General features: G+C 43.3%; 1 protein-coding gene across 1 annotated transcript in view; it reads right to left on the reverse strand.

Moving 5' to 3' along the window:
• The window catches only part of LOC106563163 (transmembrane protein 132C), a 188,877-nt gene that overhangs the window by 140,038 nt on the left and 36,805 nt on the right, over positions 1-12,034 (reverse strand). Inside the window, exon 2 of the mRNA XM_082958147.1 lies at positions 10,955-11,876. Coding sequence (XP_082814273.1) covers positions 10,955-11,876 — 922 coding nt within the window. The remainder of the gene's footprint in view (positions 1-10,954; positions 11,877-12,034) is intronic.

Consider the following 12,034-nt stretch of genomic DNA (forward strand, 5'->3'; position numbering starts at 1 on the left):
CCAGTCGCACAGTTCCCTAGTCTTTTAAATCAGGGGATGGGGGAAAACATACCATGCAGATGGCTCTGTTCCCATAAGTCCTCCCTGACCTGACGGTGAGTCCAGGGGGACCAGAGTTAGTCTTCAAATGGAATCTGCTGTGATAGGATGGATCATCCCAGAGTGATCCAATATTTGGACGGGAGCTGGAGGGGGACTAGTGGGATTATCACAGGATGTGCTGGGCCAGATTAGGGAGAGGACGTAAACCTGATGGAGAACGGGTTACAGATAAACCCTGCTGGTCAGTCAGTCTAGACTACACTCCAATAGGCTACAGAAAATAATAAGACCTCTACTGTAACCAAATTGGGTACATCATACATGCTCAGATTATATCCTTATACAGCATTCTAACGGTCCTAATCTCATTAAATTGTATAGATGAATGAATTCCACTAACATTAGGATAAAGTTGTGAGTATGTTTCTGATAGAGCCACAGTCAACATACTGTGAAGGTGATGGATCACTTTGATCTGACTTTGACAAATTCAATATTTAAGTTAGAGGTAAAGCTTCTGTTGATAATGCCAGACATACATGTCACGTATACACACACACAAACACAAAGACATTTATGTACTCAAGCACGCATGCGCACACACAAACACACACGCTGCTTTATTCATTGTTTACCTAAACAGATGAGATTTCTCAGCCAGAACTTTAATTGAAAACTCGCTTCAAATGGAAAATGTACAATGCTGTCAAAAGCCAAACGAACAGCACACATGTCACAGGGAGGAAGAACAAAACAATCAGAATTACCATGCATATGCAAATATCATTCATCGGAAGTCATTATTGCAACAATTTATCTTTGGCAATCACTGAACCATTTTAATCAGGATCGTTACAAATGGTTGATTATTCATTATGTCCTGTAATTAGATCGTAAATTGTATGGATATACTAGGTGAGGCTTTCGAAGGAGAGCACTCGCTGGGGACAAATAGAAAACCAGCTAAGGACAAATATTAGGCATACAGGGAGCAAGGCCAGATGGGGACATACGTTCCTGTGCCAGGTCTCCTTAGAGAGAAATGTATCTGATTGATCCATTGTTGTTTAGACCGCACTGTTCATTAGGAGTGCAGAGGTGAAAGGTCAGTCATGCAGGTTGTGTAAGCTCAAAGGTAATTTACACATGGATTGGCTGTCTGTTGTTCTGCCCCTGAGCAAGGCAGTTAACCCACTGTTCCCCCGGGCACTGAAGACGAGGATGTCGATTAAGGCAGCCCCCCGCAACTCTCTGATTCAGAGGGGTTGGGTTAAATGCGGAAGACACATTTCAGTCGAAGGCATTCAGTTTTACAACTGACTAGGTATCCCCCTTTCCCTTTCCTGTTGCCAAGACAACAACAGTGAGTGCTTGATGAGGTCTTTGTTTGTGGACTGTCAATAGCAGGGAGGTCATTAGTTAATGGTGTGCGGTGTAGTTGTATTATGTGTAGTGTACACAGTTGGGACCAAGGGTGTGTGGGAGAGAATTCCAAGGACATAAATCCAAGTGCAGCTTTATGATCAGAGCTTTACCTTAGATCCCTTTTTACAATTTCTGATAGTGCTGAAGATTTGACTGTAGGAACAAGCAGATGGAGATAACATTGTCAGAACCCAGGAAGTACAAAGTCAATGCATGTCAAAGTTCTTCGCTTCTGTCCATATCCATCCACCCTAACTCTGCTCTGTCTGCCTTAGGGGACAGAGTAATGACCAAGCTGACCTGCTTGTGCCTGAGGCGGGCTGGTCATGGAGCATGCGTTCCATATTTCTGCTCTGTTCTCCTCTGTTCTGCTTTGTCTCTGTTAATGCCTCAGCGGGGCCTCCGGTAAATCAATTGAGGGCTGATCTTTAAAAGCTGGCGCGTCAGCGAGCACATTAGCCCCATTTGCACTTCATTACGTGCACCGCTGGGCAGTGCTGAACACTCACAATCAGCAGAAAGACCCGGACAGGGGCCCAGTCGTAACATACACAGGTACGGATGTACTGTAGGAGAGGGATAAGTTTAGGAGGAGAAGGGGGAGAGAAGGGAGAGAGGGAAAGATGGGGAGAGGAGAGAGAGGAGGAAGATGGAGGGATGGTTCAGGGGTTGAATAATTTACTTTGACAAAGGCCCCAAGGGAAAACTATGGGTGAGCTCTGATGGGTATTCTGCTTGACTTTGAAAAATAAACGAGCACAAACAAACAGCCAAACATATTTTCAAAAGTAGTATTTGTTTTGAAGCAGTCATACTTTTTGTTTCCTACCATTTTTTTCCCCTTCAAAATTGCTTCTGGGATTTGGCTTATGTTTGTTTCTTAGATTTCTCTGACTAGCTTGTGAAGGGAACTTTTTTTTCTATCAGGAAATACGAAATCAGATTGCATTGCGGAGCATGCAACCAACAAAAAGCTACAGCCGCCCCCTCTATCCTGCTGTCTATCTCTTCCCTTCTTCATCTATACATCTGCTTGTTATTTTAACTCTCCCTCCACCTCTCTCTCTCTCTGCTCTCCCTCCTTTTCTCCTCATCAGAGGCCAGACTGTACCAAGCAAAACCATATTTAATGAAAACATCACTAACAGTGTGTAAGCAGCATTAAAAGGCTTTTGATAAACCCAACACCTGTTTCTGTAGGTTGAGTTAATAAACCACTATCTAAATTTGACACACAGCCTACCGTATCAAAAATGTGATAAAGTTAAGGAGTTTAATCTGCTTTGAGGAATAAACATCAAAGTTGACTTTGAGAGGTATGTGTGAGTTCATAGGAATTGCTGGAGGTACATTGACAAGCACATGCACATTGCACACACATACTTAGGTTAGTTCTGTTTACACACACAAACACACACAAACAAACACCAACAAACACACAGCTTGAGCTCACCCCATCTCCCCTTAACTCGCCACAGTGGACAGACGCCAGTAATATGGCATCTGGGGGGCTACTGGGCTGGAGGTTTTAACAAAGCAGGAGCCCACGTCATAACAGTTATCTATCAGCTAAGACCACGCTCTGCCCTGAGCACAGCTTACACTTCATAGGTTATCCACCTCTGCCACTGGATATTTACACTGATCCCTACTTCCACATCCCAGGTGCCCTAGGGCCATAACACAGGAGCTCTGCAAGGTTGAATCCCTGTGGTCCTTCTCACCATGTTTGAACTGAGGGATTTGGCAGTGAGAAAAGTGAGAATGCACACACGCAGATGAGTTCACATACACCCACACCCACTGCTCATTGTCACACACACACACACACACACACACACACACACACACACACACACACACACACACACACACACACACACACACACACACACACACACACACACACATACACACTGGTTTTCCAGAAGTGATTGAAAGTTCATGGAATTTTGTAACCCTACACACACACACAGCCTTTGTCAAAAGCCCTGCTTAGTTTGAGAAGTGTGTTCACAGGAGGCCTTAACAACTACAGAGCATGATGTCTGACTAGAACCCAGGGGAGGGACTGTCAGAGAGACAGACAGAGGTTCCTAGACAGGAAACCCACTACAAAGACTCAGTGTGAGACTACTCCCAATGTGACCGCAGTGTGTTCCCGCTCTTTTTCTACCTGTCGCTCCCTTCTCCCCTCCCTCTTTCATGGGGTGACATGACACAGCATGAGGCCACTGAGAGCTGTGACGGTTCTCTGAGGTGCTTCCTGTATGTGTGAGAGAGGTAGCTGGGACACACTTTTCCCAGAGTTCCAGTGCTCCTGGTGTTCTGTTGGTGCTGTTGGTGTTCCTTTTAGGCTACAGAAAAGTGAGTTCCTCTCAGCCAGTGTGTTTTGTATACAGTATATGCAGGGTCTAAGCAGGTTCTTTTGGATACACACGCATGCACACAAGCACACAAACACACAAACATGTATATGTACAGATGCACAAACACACACATGCCTAACATGTGTACATGCACGTGAACACTTATGCACACACATACACACACACACGTACCCACACACACGCGCATGCACACAAATGTGCACGCACGCACACACACACAAACACACACACACCCACACACACACACACACACACACACACACACACACACACACACACACACACACACACACACACACACACACACACACACACACACACACACACACACACACACACACACACACACACACACACACAAACCCCTGGGCAGATCAAGGCTTACAGGGGCAGCAGCCCCAGAAGCTGACGAGGAATTCTCTTCAAACCGCACGCTAATGATAGTAGATCAATGTCTGACCACCAATTAGGCCGGACCACACTAACCTCAGAGACACACAGGCCAAGGATGGAGAACAACATGAATAAAACAGTGACTATTACAGTGCTTCTATTGCGCTTGTCAAAAGAGATGGTGAAAAGCATTGGTTTTAAAAATATGTAATTTGACATTGTAAGATCCTCTTCAGTGTTACTAAACACAACACACCAGAGAAAGACAGATCTATACTCTTAGAAAAAAGAGTTCCAAAAGGGTTCTTTGGCGGTCCCCATAGGAGAACCCTTTTGGGTTCCATTGAGAACCATCTGTGGAAGGGTCCTACCTGGAACCCAAAAAGCGTTCTACCTGGAACTAAAGAGGGTTATTCAAAGGGTTAACCTTTTTTTCTAAGAGTGTATGATGCAGATTTCATTTTAGCACCTAACATCAACTCTTCTCTACTATGACCAGAGGGCTTCAATCTCTGGGGAAGGTAAAATTCGTTCTTCAACTCTGTCTCTGTTGCCTCCAAGCCAAGTCTGCAGGGTAATTCAAAAGTTTAAAGGAAGTAGAGAGAAGTCTAAATGAACTCTGACCCTAGCATGACAACACAGCTCTTAGCTCCCTCTGTAGATGCCTACTGGACAACTTATTTGTATTGCTTTTAAATCTTTTTAATGAATTTCTATCTTATTAACACTTTGTTCTAGCTAGCTAGCTAGGGTGACACATGGTCTCTGCATGTGTCACCCTCACACTTCACATATGGACCCTCAATGGAGTGTGAGCCTAACAGTGCCCTTAAACTACAACATGAACAGTGCCCCTTAAACAATTCACGGAAGAGGAGTGAGAGTTTTTTATTTTACCTTTATTTAACTAGGCATGTCAGTTAAGAACAAATTCTTATTTGCAATGACGGCCTACCCAGGCCTAACCCGGACGACGCTGGGCCAATTATGCACCGTCCTATGGGACTCCCAATCACAGCCGGATGTGATGCAGCCTGGATTCAAACCAGGTACTGCAGTGATGCCTCTTGCACTGAGATGCAGTGTCTTAGACCACTGCGCAACTCGGGAGCCCACAGGAAACAGGAAGTATTCAAAAAGAGCAGAGGGGGAGACAGGAAGTTGCACAAAGTGGATAAAAGCTTTTTCAGGCCCTTGAATCGTAAGCTCCAGGTATGCGTAATATCCCTGGCTGCACAATCAAAGGAGGAGAAGTAAGAAATCATTATGGGGGTAGCCTAGTGGTTAGAGCGTTGGGCCAGTAACCGAAAGGTTGCTAGATTGAATCCCAGAGCGGACAAGGTAAAAATCTATCGTTCTGACCCTGAACAAATCAATTAACCCACTGTTCTTAGGCTGTCCTTGTAAATAAGAATTTGTTCTTAACTGACTTGCCTAGTTAAATAAAGGTTAAAAAATAAAGATGTGAGTGGGAAGATTGCTTGCTGCAGGACAACCCGTGATTGCTTTGTGGAGGCATCTACATAGCACTAGCGAGCGAAGATGTTACCCCAGTGCACAAATCACTAATTAGTTATTAATGAGGAGAGTGTGCGCCTTCAAAGTTAACACTAGACAGCCTTCCCCTGTAGAACAGAGGAGGAGAGGGGGAGACAGCAAGGGGGAGGGAAAGGTTTGCTCAGTAAACTGAGACGGCAGCTAATCAGGTTTACGGGTCTGTAATGCCTCCAGCACATGAGAAATAGAAATATGGAAGATTCCTGCTCCAGCTTTATTTCAATACATGGAGACAGACACACACCACAGAAGGGAGAGAGAGAGAGAGAGAGAGAGAGAGAGAGAGAGAGAAATCCAGATAAGTATGAAAAATGGAGGCAAATCCTATCTTGGTGACCTTTACAGAGTGCAGCAATGATAACGATAATACACGGAGTATAAACATCTTCACTCCAACCTTTTCTCTCCACTGTGATCGCTCAGCCATTTGATGGCGTACATCCAACAGTACAGCTACATTACCAGTAACTCTGAGAGTGTTAAAGATCAGCATATCCCCTGCTGTGATCCCCTGCGTTTTAAGGATAGCATAACATTTCTGCATTAATGGAGGAATTCCCCAATAAAGTATGGAGTTCATCAACAAAATCTACATATTTAACTTGAAACCATTACACTATCTTAATAAATTTCCCTGATGTGTTAGAATTTCTCAATTACAGTTGTGTAAAGTACTTAAAAACCTCTATGGGATCGGTGCCCCCCCGCGGGAAGGTTGAGCTAAAGGAGGCTAATGTGATTAGCATGAGGTTGCAAGTAACAATAACATTTCCCAGAACATAGACATATCTGATATTGGCAGAAAACTTAAATTATTGTTAATATAACTGCACTGTCCAATTTACAGTAGCTATTACAGTGAAATAATACCATGCTATTGTTTGAGGAGAGTGCACAATTATGAACTTGAAAATGTATTAATAAATCAATTAGGCACAGTTGGGCAGTCTTGATACAACATTTTGAACAGATATGCAATGGTTCATTGGATCAGTCTAAAACTTTGAACATACACTGCTGCCTTCTCGTGCCAAAATCGAAATTGAGCCTGGAATAATACATTATAGCCTTTCTCTTGCATTTCAAAGATGATGGTACAAAAAAACAAAAAAAAACATGTTTTTTTCTTTGTATTATCTTTTGCCAGTTCTAATGTGTTATATTCTCCTACATTCATTTAATTTCCACAAACTTCAAAGTGTTTCCTTTCAAATGGTATCAAGAATATGCATATCCTTGCTTCTAGTCCTGAGCTTCAGGCAGTTAGATTTTGGTATGTCATTTTCGACGAAAATGGGTCTGATGTTTAAGAGGGAAAAAAACTTTAAAGCAATTTTTTGGGGGTATCTGTACTTTACTTTACTATTTATATTTTTAACAACTTTGACATTTATCTCACTACGTTCCTAAAGAAAATAAAAATACTTTTACTCCATACATTATCCCTTACACCCAAAAGTATACTTAGCAGGACAGGAAAATGGTCCATTTCACTCACTTATCAAGAGAACATCAATGGTCATCACTACTGCCTCTGATCTGGCGGACTCACTAAACACAAATGCTTTGTTTATAAAGTATGTCTGAGTGTTGGAATGTGCCCCTAGCTATCCGTAAAAAAAATTCAACAAGAAAATTGTGCCATCTGGTTTGCTTAGTATAAGCCATTTGAATTTATTTTTGCAATTCCATTTACTTTTGATACTTAAGTATATTTAAAACCAAATACTTTTAGACTTTTATTCAAGTAGTATTTTCCTGGGTGACTTTCACTTTTACTTGAGTCATTTTCTATTAAGGTATCTTTACTTTTACTCAAGTATGACAATTGGGTACTTTCTCCACCACTGCCCAGTTACCTTTGATAATCATCTCATTTCTCATTAGCATGCATTAGCAAATGTCCCCCGGGGAACATGTTAGATTGTTGAGTAAAAATTACAATACAGCTGGGACTATTTATCTTTTGAAAAGGGTGTTAATTTGTTCACGAGGAAATTGTGTTTTCATTTGCATTATGAATGGAAAGTCAATCCTGTTTCAACCTGTTACAGCAGCCACTCTTGATTGCTAATGAGTCCATTCCACTGGGAAGCTTTAGCCTGAAAAACAGATCATGAATTTACAGTAGTCTTAAACGATGTGTGTGGTCTTAATGATTAGCATGAATGATTAACATAGGAGTGTGTGTGTGTGTGTGTGTGTGTGTGTGTGTGTGTGTGTGTGTGTGTGTGTGTGTGTGTGTGTGTGTGTGTGTGTGTGTGTGTGTGTGTGTGTGCGCGCGTGTTCCTTGGATGAAATTAAAGGGCTCTTATTCCATTCCAAGATTGCAGTAGACTAGATTCTGATGCTGGTACAGTAAATTAAATCTTCCATAACAAAGATAATTAGAATCCTCATAACAAGAGAGGGCTAAAATTACACTTAATAAAAAACCACCACAAGGACAATGACTACATTATAAAGGTAGAGAGGGTACAGTAGAGTGTAGATACTGTAGGACCACATTTCATCCATTTAATCATATGAAAGTCTTTCAAGTCAAGTGCGAAATATATCATCTTCAAATAATGACTAGAACATGTATTACTATCAAGGATGCTGCCACGTTACCATATGTCCATGAATCAAGTCCAGTCCCAGAGATGCATGTCGATGCATGTGGAGCATATGTAGTAAGAGCAGCTGCCCTGAGAGATCTACTGTAGAGAAGGAGAGGGTTGAGGGTTGCCCCAGCGCCCATGAATAATGATTAAGTGTTACCCACTAGACACACACACTTAATAACACAGATCCTGCACATAAATATACAAACACATGCGGCCACACGCACATGTAACACACGCAGGCAAACACATTTTAAACGTGTGCACGCATGCGCACACACACATGCACACACGGCCAGGAACTCCAGGAAGCGTCTCGATGGCCCTCTCAAAAAACCTCTGGAGCACAGCCCAATATCACACACACCAGCCCCCCACTCCAGGGGGTAACAGCAGGAACTTGGCACGGCCACACACACAGTCACCCGTTGGGTACAAAGTGAGGGAGAAAAATGTGTTCTCTTTCTAGAGCCTTATCATCTGACAGAACTAACACAGAGTGGTTGCTTAGAACTACACAGTGTACCCCAGGACTGAGTTACCACATGAGAGGTACACACACTACAAACTACGTACAGTACACACCAGTCCGCAATCAAAGCCTCCATATTGGGCCTTCCTTTAAACAGCCTGATATCCAGGGGTTTCTCTGGAGTGGGTGCACTGGAAGGCAGCATGTGGTTTTATGAAACTCTTTGAGGTTTTATAATTGCTGATTAGTGAGTTTAGGTTGGACTTAAGTTCACATATAGCAGACTCCCTGTGGAAACCAAATTCAAAACTTTTAACTTTGGAAAATGTGAGCAGCATGATTCTAGAAGAATTGAAGGAAAAATATGATACACTGTGCACTCGAGTAAAAGTATTCAAAAATATAAATAGTAAAGTAAAGTACAGTACAGATACCCCGTAAAACTACTTAAGTAGTACTTTACACCACTGTAACTGGGACATTCTCACACACCGGAGCAACATATTAAGATAGTGTAATGGTTTAAAGTTATATACGTTGATTTTGTTGACAAACTATATTTTATCAGGCAATTCCTCCAATAATGCAGAAACGCAGAATTGTTATGCTATCCATAACCACATCACAGCAGGGGTTATGCTGATCTTTAACACTCTCAGAGTTACTGGTAATGTATCTGTACCGTTGGATGCATGCCATCAAATGGCTGAGAGATCACAGGGGAGAGAAAAGGTTGGAGTGAAGATGTTTCTACTCCGTGTATTATCGTTATCGTTGCCGCACTCCTCCATGATTTGGTTCTCTGTAAAGGTCACCCAGATAGGATTTGCCTCCATTTTCATTCTTATCTGGATTTCTCACTCACTCACTCACTCACTGACTCACTCACACACTCACACACTCTCACACTATCACACACACACACACACACACACACACACACACACACACACACACACACACACACACACACACACACACACACACACACACACACACACACACACACACACACACACACACACACACACACACGTATATTAGATCAGCATAACCCCTGCTGTGATGTGGTTATGGATAGCATAACAATTCTGCGTTTCTGCATTATTGGAGGAATTGCCTGATAAAATATAGTTTGTCAACAAAATCAACATATCTAACTTCTCTGGAAGTTCATCATCAGTCGGGTGAGAAAAAGCAACGAGGCTTCTTGCTATATTTCCTGCTCACCCAGATTGACTAATTGGTATGGGCCCTTTGTCAGAGCTCCACATTGAGCTCACTAGCGTTTTCCTCGGATGTGATTCTGATCTCAGGCATGAAAGTACACTAATGCAAATGCATATTTTGTTCATTTACATGGCCCGTGAAACGTCTTCAGTCGCTCTGTCACTTTCTAATTAACACTCAAAGACCAATGAATCAATAACGGGCTTTCCTATACTGCTGCACACTCAGTTCAAATGAACTACTCCTCAGTGTGGGACTGTTTTGATGTTAGGCACATTAAAAATGTCTTAATAAACACAGTTAATTGCTCAATATATTTCTTTGTAGAATGTAAATCATATATATTTTTGGTACAATTAATCATTTTGATTCACGTTGTAATTATGAGAATGACTATTAGCTAGCTGTATGCATATAGTGCACATGTTTTCAGAGGATATATTTCAAATACTTGGAAGGAGAAGGAGGAATGATTTCAGCAGCTGTGTAACAAAGCAGATTAAATGGGAGTAAAATAACCTATATTATTATCAGCTAGTGAATATCTTGCACAAGCATGACATTTAAAAACTAAACAGGGTAATCTGTGAACATATGTAATGTATCACCATGACTAAAAACTCCATGGAGACAACAGATGAGTCACAGCTCTCTGCTGTCTGAGCCCACCGGTTTCCAGCAAACCCACAGTGAAAAAAAAAGGTACACATACATATACAATTTCCTTGTAAATGTAATGGAAAATAAAGCTTTTGGGATTGAATTGAATAGCACAGTTTGTGCTTTATGTGAGATCTCCCTTGTAAACGCTTTACTGTGCCTCAGAGAGGCCCACTCACCTAAGGGTGAAGATCTGTACAGGTGACAGTGTGGAGAGAGCCAGGAAGGTGGAGACCGTCTCCCTCTGTCTGACTGGTCTAGAGGGCACCATCACCACAAAGTTACTGTCTAGCCTTAGCTCTGACATGGGCTGGAACAGACGCACGCTCCCGATACGCTGCATGGGTGTGGGCCCTGAGAAGTACCCCATGGGCCCCTGGTGCTCTGTGCGCATGGAACTTCCCTTCCGTAAGTCCTCTGAGCTACACTCCCCAGTCTCTGTGGACTGTACCATGTAGTACAGCTCCACAGGGGTGCCCTGGGCCTGCTCCGGAGCTCTCTGCCTGCCGTGCCTCACGGTAGAGGGGTTGAACCAGCTAGCCAGGGGCTCCAGCTCGGCCACACACATCCCCAGCTCCCCCTTCAGACGACACATGCCCCGCACCTCTTGGGTCTCGTGGAAGGCAAACATCCGGACACAGGGAAGCCTATGGATGGTGGTATAGTCATCCCAGTCCCTGCCCACCACATAGAACAACACCTGGACTTTTGGCCAACTGGGGTGGATCCTCTCACTGATGATGAAGGTCTGGACCTTCCAGTTGTAGGTGAAAAGGGACGGAGAAGAAGAGGAGATGGACGATGACGGGGAGGTGAAAGAGGGTCCATTGAAGGGTCCGGGGCTTTGTAGGAGCTCCAGGGGGATGGTTTGCTGGACAGACATGGGTCCATAGCTGGCATTGATGGAGGGCATCCTGCGGGCCTGCTGGATGAAGAAGGGCTCGGTCCTGGCCTGCAGGCTGGAGTTCCTCATCAGGTCCTGGTTGGCCTCCTTCAGAAAGAAGGCTGCCTCGGCGTTGAGGACCTGGTAGCTGACAGGCAAGTAGGTGGGCATGGGGCCATACCTCTGTAGACCCTCAAGAATCCCCCTGCTGTCTACCACTGGAACACAGAGGAGGGGAGAAGTTAGCTACATACCTGTTAACCTCTATAACAAAGGGCAGAGCAGAGAGAGGATGAGAAATGTAGTAAGAAATGGAAGAAAACACTGGACATTGTGAACATATATAGTCTCTTTATCTCTATGCTCTCCTGGGCAT

This window comes from Salmo salar, chromosome 11, assembly GCF_965601325.2.
Source record: "Salmo salar chromosome 11, fSalSal1, whole genome shotgun sequence".
NCBI classification, from domain to species: Eukaryota; Metazoa; Chordata; class Actinopteri; order Salmoniformes; family Salmonidae; genus Salmo; species Salmo salar.